Source organism: Urocitellus parryii, chromosome 9, assembly GCF_045843805.1.
Source record: "Urocitellus parryii isolate mUroPar1 chromosome 9, mUroPar1.hap1, whole genome shotgun sequence".
NCBI lineage: Eukaryota > Metazoa > Chordata > Mammalia > Rodentia > Sciuridae > Urocitellus > Urocitellus parryii.
The window spans coordinates 39,526,340-39,544,071 of record NC_135539.1 but is presented as its reverse complement, the minus strand read 5'-3'; the positions used below and the strand labels follow the sequence as shown (position 1 = coordinate 39,544,071).

Below are 17,732 nucleotides of genomic sequence, written 5' to 3'. Positions count from 1 at the left end.
CCAAGCCACAACCCCACCCTCTGAAAGTTTCTTTTTATCATTTTATAATATTCTCCTTTGACTCTTTTCGAAGTATTTCTTAATTTAAAACAATATCTCTTATAACTTTTTGTTGTAATGTGTGTTTTGTATACTATAATTTTGCCAGCCTATCTTTTTGGTTTTACTTCATGTAACATTCTTGTATCTTTTTGTTTTCAGCCTACTGTGGCCTTAGATTTAGAGTCCCTTGCAGATTACATTTTTCATTTTGTTAGATGCCATTGTGTTAACCAAGTGTTTTGCTTTGATTGCTGTTTTGTAATAATGCATTTAAAGTCAAATATTCATTTTTAATCCAATAAATTTTTAAAAGTGAAGAATTTAGTCGTCCTCCTTTGTAAGTTGTTTTTATTTCTTATAGTTGTTTTTGTACTTTTTTAATGCTGTAATTTCTTATTCATTTGTTTTTATAGTGACCTGCTTTGATTCCTCTCCCACTTGCTTTTATAATATTCTATGAGTGTTTACTTTATCATTTACATTGAGATTTTATAAAGACCACTGTAACTTTGCACTATTTTAACCTGGTAAATATTAATTTGAAATTTTATTATAAAATTCAGCATTTTTATATATTCTTTTAAATTATTCTATTTATTTATAACTTTTATAGCTAATTTCCATTAACTATTTTATTTGTTTTAATTAATTATACATGACAGTAGAATGCATTTATGCACTTTGATATATTATACATAGATGGGATATAATTTCTCATTTTTCTGAGTGTACATGTTGCAGAATCATATTAGTCTTGCAGGCGCATATATAAATATGTTAATAAAGTCTGTTTCATCTTACTCTCTTTCCTATCCCCACAACTCCCCTTGCCTCCCATCACTTTCCCTCTACTTAATCTAATGTAATGCTTTTTTTCCCCCTAGTGCCCCCTGCTTAACTGTGTATTAGTATCTGCATATCAGAGAAAACATTCAGCCTTTGGTTTTGTGGGATTGGCTTATTTTGCTGAGCATGATATTGTCAAACTCAAAAGGTTTACTGGAGAATGCCACAATTTTTCTATTACTTTAAGTAATAGACCATTGTTTATATGTACCACATTTTCTTAATCCATTCATCTATTGAGGGACATGTAGATTGGTTCCATAGTACAGCTATTCTGTATGGAGCTGCTATATACATTGATGTGGCTGCATCACTATAGTATGCTGATTTTAAGTCCCTTAGGACTTAAAGCAAGGTGTGGGATAGCTGGGTCAAATGGTAGTTCCATTCCCAATTTTCTGATGAATCTCCATACTGCTTTCTATAGTGGTTGCACCAATTTGTAATCCCACCAGCAATGTATGAGTGTACATTTTTCATCACATCCTTGCCACCATTTATTGTTGCCTGTATTCTTGATGATTGCCATTTTGACAGAAGTGAGATAAAATCTTTGAGTGATTTTGATTTGCATTTCTCTATTTGCTAGAGATGTTGAACACCTTTTCATATATTTACTGATCAGTTGTGTTTCTTCTTCTGTGAAATGTCTGTTCAGTTCCTTAGCCCATTTATTGATTGCATTATTGGTGGGGGTTTTGGTATTAGAACATGGATACAACATATCAAAATCTCTGGGACACTATGAAGGCCGTACTAAGAGGAAGGTTTATTGCATTGAGTGCATTCATTAAAAGAATAAAAAGTCAACAAATAAATGACATAACACTACATCTCAAAGCCCTAGAAAAAGAAGAACAAATCAACACCAAAAGCAGTAGAAGACAGAAAATAATAATCAGAACTGAAATTAATGAACTTGAAACAAAAGAAACAATTGAGAAATTGACAAAACAAAAAGTTGGTTCTTTGAAAAAATAAATAAAAGATAAACCCCTGGCCATGCTAAGAGCAAAAGAGAGAAAACTCAAATTACTAAAATACAAGTTGAAAAAAAGAAATATCATAATGGAGACATCTGAAATACAGAATATAATTAGAAACTATTTTGAAAATTTATACTCAAATAAAATAGAAAATATCAAAAACATTGACAAATTTCAACCCAAACTGAATGAGGAGGTCATACATGATTTTAAAAGATCGATTTCAAATAATGAAATCCTACCAACCAAGAAAAGCCCAGGACGAGATGGATTCTCAGCCTAGTTCCACAAGACTTTCAAATAAGAATTAACACCAACACTCCTTAAAGTATTTCATGAAATAGAAAAAGAGGGAATACTCCCAAACTTAAGCCTAATATCACCCTGACAGAAAAATAAGATAAAGATACATCAAAGGAAAAAAAACTTCAGACCAATATCCTTGATGAACATAGATGCAAAAATTTTCAATTAAATTCTGGTAAATTTTATATAAAAGCATATTAAGAAGGTAATGTACTATGATCAAGTGGGATTCACCCCCAGCATGCAGGGTTGGTTCAAAACATGCAAATCAATAAACGTAATACATCATATTAATAGACTTAAAAACAAGAATCATGATCATCTCAATTGATGCAAAAAAAAGGATTTGACAAAATACAGCACACCTTCATGTTCAAAACACTAGGAAAACTAGGGATACTAGGAATATAACTCAACGTTGTAAAAGCTATATATCCTAAACCCAAGGCCAGCATCATTCAAAATGGAGAAAAAAATGAAAGCATTTCCACTAAAAATTGGAATAAGACAAGGATGTCCTCTTTGACCACTGTTATTCAACATCATTCTTGAAACTCTAGCCCGAGCAATTAGACAAAAGAGAGAAATGAAAGGGATAAAATTAGGTAAAGAAGAACTTGAAGTATCACTATTTGCCGATGTCATAATTCTATATATAGAAGATCCAAAAATTCTACTGGGAAACTTTTAGCAGCCAAGTAGCAGGATGTAAACTTAACAGGCATAAATCAAATGCATTCCTAAACATCATTGATGAATCCATTGAAACAGAAATTAGAAAAACAACTCCCTTCACAGTAGCCTAAAAAAATAAAATAAATCTAACAAATGAGGTGAAAGGCCTCTACAATTTTACAATGAAAACTACGGATCACTAAAGAAAGAAATTGAAGAAAACCTAAGGAGATGGAAAGATCACTATGCTCCTGGATAAGCAAAATTAATATTGTCAAAATGGCCATACTACCAAAAGCGTTATGCAGATTTAATGCAATTCCGATTAAAATCCCAATGACATTCTTCATAGAAATAGTAAAAGCAATCATGAAATTCATTTGGAAAAATAATAGACTAACAATAGTTAAAGCAATCATAAGCATCACAATACCAGACCTTAAAATATACTCCAGAGCAGTAGTAATAAAAATGACATGATATTGGCACCAAAGTAGACTTGTAGATCAATGGTATGGATTTGAGGACACAGAGACAAACCCACATAAATATGGTTATGACATACTATACAAAAGTGCAAAAAATATTCACTGAAGAAGATAGCCTATACAGCTAATTGTTTGGCAAAACTGGAAATACATATGTGGCAAAATGGAATTAAACCTCTATGTCTCACCCTGCACAAAAGAACTCAAAGTGGATCAAAGACTTAGACACTAGAATAGAGACCTTGTGCCTAATAGAAGAAATGGGCCCAAATCTTTAGCACATTGGCCTAAGATCTGACTTCCTTAATGAGACTCCTAAAGCTTAAGAAGTAAAATCAAGAATTAATAAATGGGATGAATTCAAATTAAAAAGCTTTTTGTCTGCAAAGGAAACAATAAAGTGAGGACAGAGCCTACAGATTGGGAGAAAATCTTTACCACATGCACCTCAGATAAAGCATTATGCTTTTTTTTCAAAATCTATTAGAAATTAATTATTTCATGATCTATTATAATAATTTAGATTTTATTTTGTGACTTTTCCAAGAAAACTTTAAAATTTCATGTTATATTACTTGCCAATTTATTTTTTAGTCTGAAGAAGTTTATTTAGTATTTTTAAAGGACAGTTCTAGAAGTAAAAAACATTGGGGCATATATATCTGATTTTTATTTTTACTTTTCAAAGTTAGTATTTCTGCATATAATATTCTTGGTTTGTTGATGAGAGCTACAGCCGAGTCGGAATGGCCCCTGGCATTTTGCCAATAGTATTGGTTGAGACGCAAGCCAGTAAGATGATGCTGGATTGATTCAGTTGTATATTAGACCTGTACTGTCCGCCTCGGCCTGCTACCTTTGAGTTCTCGTGGGGATTCCCGGAGAGTTCCCATTGGTTGGGGAAGTGCGGGAGGAGGGATATCCGGAAGAGGAATTTTCCGGTTGTTGGTTCCTGGAGGAGCCGCGTGGCATTCCTGAGAATTCCCGGGGAGTGTGTGTGGAGTGTGCTGGTGGAGTTCAGAAATAGTTTGTTCCTGCTTAAGTGGCTCGTGATTTGTGCCCAGCCAGACTGTGGCGTTTGGCAGCCCGTGCGGGGAACCTCTGAACCTCAGAGGTAAATGAAATTTTTCGCCCCTAAGGGAAGGCGAGAGAATGGGTGACCATTTCAAAAAACAATGTGTTCTTGTTTTGATTTGTTTTGTTTTTGTTTCAAGCTGCCTATCCCTAGAACGTACTCAGGCAAACTGGGAAAAATTGTTGGCTCAAGGTTTGAAGTTGTTCACCCTGAGGAAGAGAAAGAAATAGACCACAAATGCACATTTCAAGAAAATAGGAAAATTGATACAAGGATTTTTTGTTCCGTTTTTGTTTCATTCTGTTTCGGTTTTGTTTTTTGTTATCTTGTTGGGTTGCTTTATCTTTATAGTAGATTAGAAATTAGTAAAAAACAAACTGAAAGAGTGTTAAGTAAATTGTTAGAGGTTCAGACAATGGAGAAAGACATTTTAGATCAAGCAAAAGAGAAGGTCTCTCTAGCGAGTCAGACAGAGGAAGAAAATTTAAAGGAAAAGGGGCTATTAGGGAAAAAGCTACAACAGGAGGCTGCTACTAACACCATTCTATCACCAGAGGGCGTAATGCAAACGACAGCTCCACCTATGAAGACAACATTGGCTATGTGGCCCTCAACCCCTATAGTTGATAGATGGGATCCTGAGACAGGACCTTAAAGATTAGCATGCCCTATACTTGAGCAGGTAAGAGGGCAGGAATTCATTGTGCTTTAGATTTCAAAACAGTGAAGCAGTTAAAGGAGGCTGTACCAATTTATGGTCCTCAAGCACCCTTCACTGTAAGCATGGTCGAATCCATTACCCACTTGGACATGACGCCAGCAGATTGGGCTAGCACGTGTAAATCTGTGCTAAATGGAGGACAATATTTGTTATGGACATTGCCAATGAGGAATTTTACATGGAGATGGCTAGGCGAAATGTAGCATCTGTTACCCTCAAAGAAATTTAGATATGTGTTAGGTAAAGGACCTTATGAGGGTCAACGGCAACAAATTGAACATGATCCTGCTATATATTAACAAATTGCTGCAGATGCAGTTAGGGCATGGAAGACTTTACAAGGACATGGAGATTTAAAAGGTCAATTATCTCAGGTAATACAGGGAGCTAATGAACCTTATGCTGATTTTGTAGATAGGCTTATTCAAACAGCTACCAGAGTTTTGGGGGTACAGAAGCATCAATGCCATTAATTAAACAACTGCCTTATGAACAAGCAAATCATTGGTGCAGAGAGGTCATTAGACCATGGAAACATGGAGATTTAAACACATAAATTATGTAGAGACATTAATGAACAAGGGCAAGTCTTGGCACCTGAAGTACAATAGGCTTTAGATGCCAGGCCAAAAACATGCTACAATTGTGAACAAATAGGACATTTTAAAAGGAATTGCCCCAGAGGAGGAGGGTTTAACAAAGCTGGGTGTCAAAGAGTAGAATACTGGGTATTTTCCCACAATACCATAGAGGGAGACATTGGGCTAATGAATGCCATTCTCAAACCACCATAGAGGGTAATCCATTATCAAAACGGCAAGGACCAGGTGTTTACCCACGATATTATGGAGAAAGGCATCGGGCTCCATTGCCGAAAAACGGACTGGGGGGCCCAATGCTCCGGCACTGGAGGAACCCAGAAACACCATGGAGGAACCCAGCAACACCATCAGGGTAGTGCCCAGGACATGGGGGCCCAATGCTCCGGGGCCCACGACCACAAATATATGGGGCATTGGAGGAACCCAGCAACACCATCAGGGTAGTGCCCAGGACACATTATCCATTAGATCCCTCAATAGACAAACCAGAGGTAGCGCAGGGTTGGACATCTGCGCCTCTGCCAGAGCAGTACTAACTCCAGAGATGGGAGTTCAAATCATTCCCACAGGAGTAAAAGGACCTCTTCCCCACGGAACAGTAGGCTTATTGTTAGGACGCAGTTCTTCTACTCTAAAAGGACTTATGATAAGTCCTGGGGTAATTGATTTCGATTTTGAAGGTGAAATAAAAATTATAGCTAGTTCTCCAAAGGGTATATCAGTAATTTCACCAGGAGATAGAGTAGCACAGTTATTAATAATACCCAGTGTACATGATAAATTTTCCAGTCATACTATAGAAAGAGGTAGCAGGGGATTAGGATCCACAGGTATAGATTGGGCTATGCTGTCTTTAAATTCAGATTCTCGCCCCATGCTAAAACTAAATACTCAACGACATGAATTTAACGGGCTACTGGATACAGGTGCAGACCTTAGCATCATATCTCATCAAGAATGGCCAAAACATTGGCCATTACAACAAGCCACTCAAACGCTTTGAGGCCTAGGAGTGGTGACTAATCCCCATAGGAGTGCGATGGTATTAGATTGGAAGGATCCTGAAGGATGTGAAGCAACTATACAGCCATATGTATTGGATCATCTTCCTATAAATTTATGGGGACAAGATGTCCTAGATCAATTAGGCTTGACATTAACAAATAACATCAATCCAAATGCACCCACTATTAGGGCTAGACAAGGTTTTAGGAAAGGAAAAAGATTAGAAAAACAAGAACAAGGTATAGCAGCACCAGTACAAATAGATCAAGGAAGGGACAGACATAGGTTGGATTTTCAGAAGGGGCCACTGAGACAATAAAAATTACTTGGAAATCAGAAAGACCAGTATGGGTTCCTCAGTGGCCCCTGACTAAAGAAAAGATACAAGCAGCCCATCACCTGGTCAAACAACAATTAGTGGAGGGATATATCCAACCTTCTGTATCTCCCTATAATGCTCCCACTTTTGTCATTAAAAAGAAATCTGGTAAATGGAGATTATTGGAAGATTTAAGAGCCATTAATAATGAGATGGTTATTATGGGACCTGCTGAATCGGGAATTCCCCAATCATCTGCTTTGCCAAAAACCTGGTATGTTTTAGCTTTAGATGTTAAAGATTTTTTTTTTCAATTCCAATTCATCCTGAGGATAGTCCACGTTTTGCATTTACTATCCCTGCACTGAATCATGAAGGTCCTGATCAGTGATATGAATGGAAATTACTCCCTCAAGGGATGGCTAACACCCCAACTATGTGTCAAATTTATGTTAACAAATCAATCCAGCCACTTAGAAATCAAAATCCTGAACTACAAATATTTTATTATATGGATGATGTACTATTAGCACACAAGGATAAAACCACATTGCTAGAATGTTATGCAATTCTTACGAACTTATTAAAAAATTATAATCTAGAGAGAGCAATAGATAAAGTACAATTAAATTTTCCAATTAATTATTTAGGAGTTCTATTATCCTCAACCATGGTCCATCCACCAAAAATTCAAGTAAGAGTAGATCACCTCAAATGACTTAACGACTTCCAAAAGTTATTAGGAGACATAAATTGGATAAGACCTTATCTAGGCATACCAACAGGAGAGTTGGGACCTTTATTTGATATCCCAAAAGGTCCATCAGATCCAAATTCACCCCGAATGTTAACGCCTGAAGCAAGAAAGGCATTAAAAATTATTGAAACATATATGGAAAATATGCATTGGGTAGAATTCATATAACTTTGCCTTTATTATTTATCGTACTACCAACAAAAAATATTCCTACAGGAGTATTTTGGCAAGAAGGTCCATTATTGTGGATACATATATCGGATTCTCCTAACACTATTCATACTAGGTATCCTGAGGCTGTAGGACACTTAATACTCAAAGGAATAAAAGCAGCAAACGGAGTGTTTGGAATTTCTCCCAATTAAATTATTACTCCATATACTATGGATCAAATTGATGAGTTAGCTGATGAGTTAAATCCTTGGGCAATAATCATGTGCAAATCTGATGTTTCATTTGATAACCACTTACCATGTAATCCTTTGTTGTCTTTTCAGTCTTCGCATCGTGTAGTTTTTCCAAAAATGACAAGAAAAACACTTGTCATGAATGCTTCAAATATATTCACTGATGGGTAAAATAATGGTACAGCAGCAGTAGTTACCCCTGATCAAACTTTTACATTTTTAGAACCCAAACAATCAGCTCAAAAGGTAGAGCTTAATGCAAGATTACAAGCTTTTGTGATGTTTAAAGATTCTGTATTTAATTTATTTTCTGCTAGTCAGTATGTAGTTAATGCTATAGTATCCCTTGAAGATGCTGGTAGGATTTCCCCTTCCTCTACTGTTTTTGCTTTGTTTTCCACTATACAAAGTCTAATCTGGGACAGAAAAGATCCATTCTTCATAAGACATATCAGAGCACATACAGATTGCCTGGAGCCTTTAGTTTGGGCAATGATTTAGCAGATAAAACTACACATGACATACATATTTTCTCTACACTAGAAGAAGCTACAAATTTTCATAAAAGGTTCCATGTCAATGCTAATACTTTACAAAAGCATTTTAAAATAATTAAGGAGCAAGCTAGACAAGTAATAAAATAATGTCAAAATTGTGTGACCTTTTTACCACAAGTTAATCTTGCAGTCAATCCTAGAGGATTGATACCTAACCATATTTGGCAGATGGACGTCACACACTTGCCAGAATTTGGAAAATTAAAATATTTGCATGTTACAGTTGATACTTCTTCTGGATTTTTGATAGGCTCCCTTCATGCTGGAGAAAAAACTAAAGATATTATAGCTCATTGCTTACAAAATTTTGCCACTGTGGGCATTCCAAAACAGTTAAAAACAGATAATGGTCCTACTTATACTTCTACCTCTTTTAAACAATTTTGCTGATCATTTTCCATTACTCATATATCAGGAGTCCCATACAATCCACAGGGACAAGGCATAGTTGAAAGAGCTCATCAAACTATTAAAATGTACTTATTAAAGCAAAAAGAGGGAATTTGAAAGGGGTATATATATCCCCCAAAAATAAACTTAAAATTACCCTTTTTACTCTAAACTTAAAATTTGGATTCATCAGGGCTTAGTGCTTCAGAAAGGCATATGTATCCAGAAAAATGTGCATAAGCCTAAGGTACTTTGGATGGATATTCTAACTGGACAATGGAAAGGTCCTGACCCAGTGATTGTCTGGAGTTGGGGTTCTGTTTGTGTGTTTCCACAGGGAGAACAGCAGCTGATTTGGATTCCAGAGAGACTAACCAAAGCAACATCTACAGACCAAAAAGAAGATGATTTGACTCAAATCCATAATAGCTGATATCCAGAGCTTCAGCTTGGCTATTCTTACATCTGCGACAGTGATTCTCCCACACCTGGAGGCTAATGAATAATGAACATCATTAAGGCCTATTTCAAATGTAAAAAACCTTGGGACTTTCTTGTGGGAATACCTTCAGACCCATATGCAAGTTACAGAAAAACGGATGGGATATCAAAAGAAGAGTCAAACCTAGGTGGTAACCAGGATGCTTTTTTTCAATATCTATTTTATTATTGCCCTTTCCCACATCATAAAGTTCTATTTTATTTTTTGATCTCATACAGACCTATGTGAATGTTTTTCCGATCAGTTCTATTTTTTGACTGTGGAGTTTTTAAACATTGCACGGAGATTTCACCTGTGTAAAGCTACAAGGCCTTTACTATTGTCTTATGTGTTGTATGTTATGTGTGCACATTTGTGTTTTGTGTTGAATGTCTGTCTGTATGTATGTCTATATATCATATTTGAGGGGTGCTCATGAAAAAATGGATCGTTATTTTTTTATTCACATGATTTAAATGGTTTAATTTAAATTGGGTAAACTGCTGTTGAGATTTGTTTTAATAGGTGAACAAATAAGGAGATTAAAAAGATCTGTTTGTTTACTTTCACCTTTCCCTTTCATTATATTTAATAATTCTGTTCAGGATAATGTAAACTGCTCAGAAAATTGTTTTCTTAGTACCTGTTGAAATGTTACATAATTTCTTTTTAGCATCATTGCTAGAATTCCTATCTTCATCCCAGTGCTGGTGAAGACAAAGATAAAACCAAACTACAGCTTCTATGATAGCTATCACAGTAATCTGTATAAACTGATGCTTCAATTAATAATGACTCAACAAGTAATGCTCAATCAAGGAGTTGATTTACTTTGGGAGGAAATGGACATATTGATGGATTCCTCTGCTTTGAACTGCTTGCAGAACTTGCCTGGACTATGTATTACTTGTATGCATTATGAACTATCTGTTGGTGTATCGAATTGTGGTAGTGCTGGGGTATCTTTGCTGATGATGTCATTGGTGGTACAATTTTTCCCAAAAGAGCCGTTATTTGGCTTGGTGTCATGGCATTTTGCATCCTCCTCCCTTCTGCTAGTGATGGTCTAAAATTTGGGGGCCAACAGAGGTGAGGCATAGAACCTCACCCCCGCATTGGCACCAAGGCCAAATTTGGGGCCTACAGAGGTGAGGCAAAGAACCTCACCCTCCCCCCCAACTTGTGCAAAGGCCTATCCACAAGTATAGCTGTATGCTGGACTGGTAGTCAGTGACAGGTAAGATCCAATTGCAGTGGTACCAACCTAAGACAGGAGGCTGACGTCTTGAGGTCAGGTATCCAATGATGGGTAAGGACCATATGTGTATTCGACAACCTAACAGGCACTGTCCCTACGCCACATTGCTTGTTGTTTAATTAAACCGTAGGGGGAGACGCTGAGAGCCACAGCTGAGTCGGAATGTCCCCTGGCATTTTGCCAATAGTATTGGTTGAGACGCAAGCCAGTAAGATGATGCTGGATTGATTCGATTATATATTAGACTTTTACTGTCCGCCTCGGCCTGCTACTTTGGAGTTCTCGCGTTACTTTAGAGTTCTCGTGGGGATTTCCGGAGAGTTCCCGTTGGTTGGGGAAGTGCGTGAGAAGGGATTTCCGGAAGAGGGATTTTCCGGTTGTTGGTTCCTGGAGGAGCCGCGTGGCATTCGTGAGAATTCCCGGGAAGCGCGTGTGGAGTGTGCTGGTGGAGTTCAGAAATAAAGTTTGTTCCTGCTTAAGTGGTTTGTGATTTGTGCCCAGCCAGACTGTGGCAGTTTGTAATCTTATTCTTTCACTTCTTTGATAATATTTCTAGATACCATTCTTTATTTTAAAAGAATTCATGATTGATTACATAGGACTTTCTTCCTAGGTGATATGTTGTTTTTTCTACTGGTGTTCTCAAGATTCCCTTTTTGTAAATTTTTAAAATTTGAATAGAATGTTGTTTGAGATTGTGTGTATTTCACACTTGTAGATTATTGAAATTTTGGACTGTAGTTTCTGTTTTATTTCTCTTAGTTAAAACTTGTCACACCTAATTGTTGGTACTGCAGGTGGAATTTAAGGTTGATTTACTACTACTTTCTATCCTTAGCTGTTTTCAAATATTTTTCATAAGAGATCACTGTTTCTGAGACTGCCTTCCACTTATAAACTGTTTGTCTCAATGTCAGCTATGTACAACCACCCCTGACTCTCTCAAGCACTGTTCCTTAAGAAATTTTTTCACAAATACAATTTTTATTTATTTCTATTAACAGTATTTCTCTGCTTTTAGCTCATTGAACTTCTTTCTAATGGTTATTTTTTGTTTGGTCAATTTCGTCTCTCCCTATTATAATGTTCAATTCCTAATATATTGTTTTTTGTTTTTTTTTAATTAGTTATACATGATAGTACAATGATCTTGACATATCATACATTTGAATCAGATGGGATATAATTTCTCATTTTTCTGAATGTACAGGTTGCAGAATTACATTGGTCATGCAGTCACATATATACCCACAGTCTATTTTATTCTGTTGTCTTTCCATTCCCCCCTTCCACTCCCCTCCCCTTCCATCACTTCTCTCTATCCAACCTAATGTGACTCACTTCTTTTTTTTCCCCCTTACATCATCATACATGTATTCTGTATAACGAAGGGGGTCTCCTTCCCTCCCCATGCAATTCTCACTCTCCCTCCCTTTCCCTCCCACCTCTCTTTCCTATCTAGAGGTAATTTCTTCATATGCTCTTTCTCCCTACCCCATTTTGAGTCACCTCCCTTATATAAAGTATGTTGACATCCAATTCAAGTCTTCATACATGTACTTTGGATAATGATTTCCATCACATTCCACTGCCCTTGCTAATCCCCTGCCCCCTCCCTTTCCCTCCCACCCTCTTCCCTATCTAGAATTTATCTAATCCTTCCATGTTCCCCCTCCCTACCCAACTATGAGTCAACCTCCTTATATCAGAGAAAATATTTGACATTTGTTTTGGGGGGATTGGCTAACTTTACTTAGCATAATCTTCTCTGATGCCATCCATTTCTCTGCAAATGCCAAGATCTTATTCTTTGTTAGTGCAGAGTAATATTCCATTGTGTATAAAGGTCACATTTTTTTTTTTTAACCATTCATCCATTGAAAGGCATCTAGGTTGGCTCCACAGTCTAGCTATTGGGAATTGTGCTGCTATAAACATTGATGTGGCTGTGTCCCTGTAGTATGCCATTTTTAGGTCTTTTGAGAATAGTCCAAGAAGAAGAATAGCTGGGTCAAATGGTGGTTCCATTCCCAGCTTTCCAAGGAATCTCCATACTGCTCTCTCTTGCTGAGAAAAAACTTTAGTTTGAATTCATTCCACTTGTTGATTCTCGGTTTTAATTCTTGTGCCATAGATGTCTTATTAAAGGACTTGGGGCCTAACCCCATGTGATAGAGATTAGGGCCTACTTTTTCTTCTATTAGACACAGAGTCTCTGGTTTGATTCCTAGATCCTTGATCCATTTTGAGTTAACTTTTGTGCATGGTGAGAAATAGGGATTCAATGTCATTTTGTTGCATATGGATTTCCAGTTTTCCCAGCACAATTTGTTGAATGCTAGTCATTTATCTTGATTGCCATATGTTAGCTTCATTGAGGAAATATGGGTATAGTCTGCCAGGTATTTAATGCCTCTCAACTTGTTTTCATGTTATCTCCAGTTCTCTGTGTAATGGTAGAAGAAACCAGCTTTCAAACAATCCCAAGAAAACCACAAATGTTTGCGTTTTTAATATATTTTCTTTTTCTGCTCCGAAAATGGAGATGGTAATTTTTTATACCTTCTCAATGCTATACTATAGACATGGATATAGTGTGGTTGATAAAAATACACATTTCTTTTCCTCTAATATATTTCTCTTTGTAATGTTCTCATCTTGGATATTGTGATCTCTGAGATGGTTTGGGCAGTTCCAACAAGGTAATTAGTCTGTACATTTTTATTTAGTTTAAATGTATTAGGAATAATAATGTGTTTGGATTTTGTATTCTGCTACCCTCCTGGTGTCAAGACATTGATATAATTTCATATGTGATATTTGCAAAACATTTATTCCTGATTAGTAGGTAAAATAATTACCATTTTTTTTTATATTTCAGCCATGAGTTCTCATAATTTCCATGAATTTTCAACAGAAGAGGATATAAGGAATGAAGAACATAATATTAACTGTTTACAAATAAGGAAAATATGGAAAACTGAATGTGAGAATGAAAGTCAGAAATTTTATAATATGGGACAAAATGAATTAGCTATAAATATTTGTAATGAAAATTACACTGTCGGGGGACATCAAGAACATTTAATGTCTCAGAAAATAATTCAACATAGGCCAGTCACTTTTCAGGAGTTATATGTATCTTTACAAATAAATGCCCAGCAATTTTTGGAGCATATATATTTTCTTAATGAAAATGTGGAAAATGTGAAAAGAAACCTAGTTCACGTTTCAACTTTTAACTTCACTAATTTCAAAGATAACACTGATTTAAACTTCCAGTCAAACATTTCAGTAGACAAGAAATTTAGTACTGAAGGACAAATTTCTAAAAGAGATCATTTTGAGAATCTCTCTACTAAATATCCATTATTCTGCAATAAAGAAATAGTTTCTGCTTATGCCAAAACATGCAATTTTAACAATTGTGAGAAAGTCCACACTTACTCATTATTTCTTTCTAAGCACCTGAGATGGCATAGCAGTCACAATACCTCCAAATATAAAGAATGTGACAAAGCTTTTGTTCAAAGTTCATTTGATACTGAACAGCAAAAAAATCATATCAAAGAGAGATTCTTCAATTTTAGAGAGTATGACAAATCCTTAAATCATTATGTAAAACTTTCTGAATTTCAAAAACTTCATAATGGAGAGAAGCCTTACAAGTGGGAAGAATGTGGCAAAGCTTTTTATCAAAAATCACACTTTATTCTTCACCAGAGAATTCATACCAGAGAGAAGGTATACAAATGTAAAGAATGTGGAAAGGCTTTTTATGAAAGAATCTCACTTATATTTCACCTAAGAAATAATACCAGAGAGAAGCTCTATAAATGGGAAGAATGTGGCAAAGCTTTTTATCAAAAATTACACCTTGGTTTCGATCAGAGAATTCATACTGGAGAGAACCTGTACAATTGTAAAGACTGTGACAAAGCTTTTCATGTAAGAAGGTTACTTATTCAACACCAAAAAATTCATGCTGGAGAGAAATCCTACAAATGTGAAGAATGTGGCAAAGCTTTCTATCGAAAATCACACCTTATTCGCCACCAGATAATTCATACTAAAAAGAAGCTCTACAAATGTGAAGAATGCAATAAAGTTTTTTATGTAAGAAAGTTATTTATACAACACCAGAGAGTTCATTGTAGAGAGAAGTCCTACAAATGTGAAAAGTGTGGCAAAGCTTTTTATCGGAAATCACACCTTATTCGCCACCAGATAATTCATACTAAAAAGAAGCTCTACAAATGTGAAGAATGCAATAAAGTTTTTTATGTAAGAAAGTTATTTATACAACACCAGAGAGTTCATTGTAGAGAGAAGTCCTACAAATGTGAAAAGTGTGGCAAAGCTTTTTATCGGAAATCACACCTTATTCGCCATGAGAGAATTCATACCAGAGAGAAACTCTACAAATGTGAAGAATGTATGGAAAGTTTTTCCCACAGATCAGAACTTTTTCGCCACCAGAGAAGTCATACTGGAGAGAGGCCTTACATATGTGAAGAATGTGGCAAAGCTTTTTATCGAAAATCACACCTTATTCGCCATGAAAAAATTCATGCCAGAGAGAAGCCCTACAAATGTGAAGAAAGTATGGAAACTTTTTCCCACATATCAGAACTTTCTCGCCATCAGAGAAGTCATACTGGAGAAAAGCCCTACAGATGTGAAGAATGTGGCAAAACTTTTTATCGAAAATCTCACCTTATTCGCCATGAGAGAATTCATACCAGAGAGAAGCCCTACAAATGTGAAGAATGTATCAAAACTTTTTCCTGCAGATCAGAACTTTCTTGCCACCAGAGAAGTCATACTGGAGAGAAGCCCTACAAATGTGAAGAATGTATCAAAAGTTTTTCCTTCAGATCAGAACTTTCTCGCCACCAGAGAAGTCATACTGGAGAGAAGCCCTACAAATGTGAAGAATGTGGCAAAACTTTTTATCGAAAATTTCACCTTGTTCGCCATGAGAGAATTCATACCAGAGAGAAGCCCTACAAATGTGAAGAATGTGGCAAAACTTTTTATCGAAAATTTCACCTTGTTCGCCATGAGAGAAGTCATACTGGAGAGAAGCCCTACAAATGTGAAGAATGTGGCAAAACTTTTTATCGAAAATCACACCTTATTCGCCATGAGAGAATTCATACCAGAGAGAAGCCCTACAAATGTGAAGGATGTATCAAAACTTTTTCCTGCAGATCAGAACTTTCTTGCCACCAGAGAAGTCATACTGGAGAGAAGCCCTACAAATGTGAAGAATGTGGGAAAACTTTTTATCGAAAATCTCACCTTATTCGCCACCAGAGAATTCATACCAGAGTGAAGCCCTACAAATGTGAAGAATGCAACAAAGCTTTTTATGTAAGGGAAGTACTTATACAACACCAGAGAATTCATGCTAGAGAGATACCCTGCAAATGTGAAGAATGTGGAAAAGCTTTTTATCGAAAATCACACCTTATCCGCCATGAGAGAATTCATACTAGACAGAAGCCCAAGGAATGTGAAGGATGTATTGAGACTTTTTCCCATAGATCAGAACTTTCTCGCCACCAGAGAAGTCATACTGGAGAAAAGCCCTACAAATGTGAAGAATGTGGGAAAACTTTTTATCAGAAATCACACCTTATTCGCCACCAGAGAATTCATACCAGAGATAAACCTTTCAAATGTGAGGTATGTAGCCAAGCTTTTTGTCAAAAATCACACCTTATTCACCACCAGATAATTCATACGAAAGAGAAGCCCTACACATCTGAAGAATGCAACAAAGCCTTTTATGTAAGAAAATTACTTACTCAACACCAGAGAATTCATGCTAGAGAGAAGTCCTACAAATGTGAAGAATGTAGCAAAGCTTTTTGTAAAAGATCCCAACTTATCCACCACTGGATTATTCATACTGGAGAGAAGCCCTACAAATGTGAAGAATGTATGAAAAGTTTTTCCCACAGATCAGAACTTTTTCGCCACCAGAGAATTCATACTGGAGAGAAGCCCTATAAATGTGAAGAATGTGGTAAAGCTTTCAATCAGAGATCACACCTTATTCGCCATCAGAGAATTCATACCAGAGAAAAGCCCTACAGATGTGAAGAATGTGGAAAAGCTTTTTATCAAAAGCCACACCTTATTGAACACCAGAGAATTCATCCTGGGGAGAAGCCCTGCAAATGTGAAGAATGTGGCAAAGCTTTTTGTAAAAGATCCCAACTTATCCACCACTGGATTATTCATACTGGAGAGAAGCCCTACAAATGTGAAGAATGTATGAAAAGTTTTTCCCACAGATCAGACCTTTTTCGCCACCAGAGAATTCATACTGGAGAGAAGCCCTATAAATGTGAAGAATGTGGCAAAGCTTTCAATCAAAGGTCACACCTTATTCGCCATCAGAGAATTCATACCAGAGAAAAGCCCTACAGATGTGAAGAATGTGGAAAAGCTTTTTATCAAAAGCCACACCTTATTGAACACCAGAGAATTCATACTGGGGAGAAGCCCTGCAAATGTGAAGAATGTGGCAAAGCTTTTCGTCGGAGATCAAACCTTATTCGCCACCAGAGAATTCACACTAGAGAAAAGACATAAATGTGAAAAATTTGGCAAGTCTTTTTTATCAAAGGTTACACATTATTCGCCACCAGAGACTTCACAATTGATAGAAGCAATACAAATTTGCACAGTGTGACAAAATTCTTTTTCGAAGACCAGAATTTGTTCATTACCACAATATCCATATTGGTGACAACAACAACTAATGTGAAGAATGTGGGAAATCTTTTAATCAAATATTTAAGCT

At 36.3% G+C, this 17,732-nt stretch overlaps 1 protein-coding gene across 1 annotated transcript; it reads left to right on the top strand.

Annotated features, from left to right (window-relative positions):
* The first annotated feature begins 13,454 nt into the window (after positions 1-13,454).
* On the top strand, positions 13,455-17,521 carry LOC113175966 (uncharacterized). The gene is made up of 2 exons (XM_077802911.1): positions 13,455-13,463; positions 14,381-17,521. The coding sequence occupies exons 1-2, from the start codon at positions 13,455-13,457 to the stop codon at positions 17,519-17,521; spliced, it is 3,150 nt and encodes a 1,049-aa protein (XP_077659037.1).
* Positions 17,522-17,732: the final 211 nt, after the last annotated feature.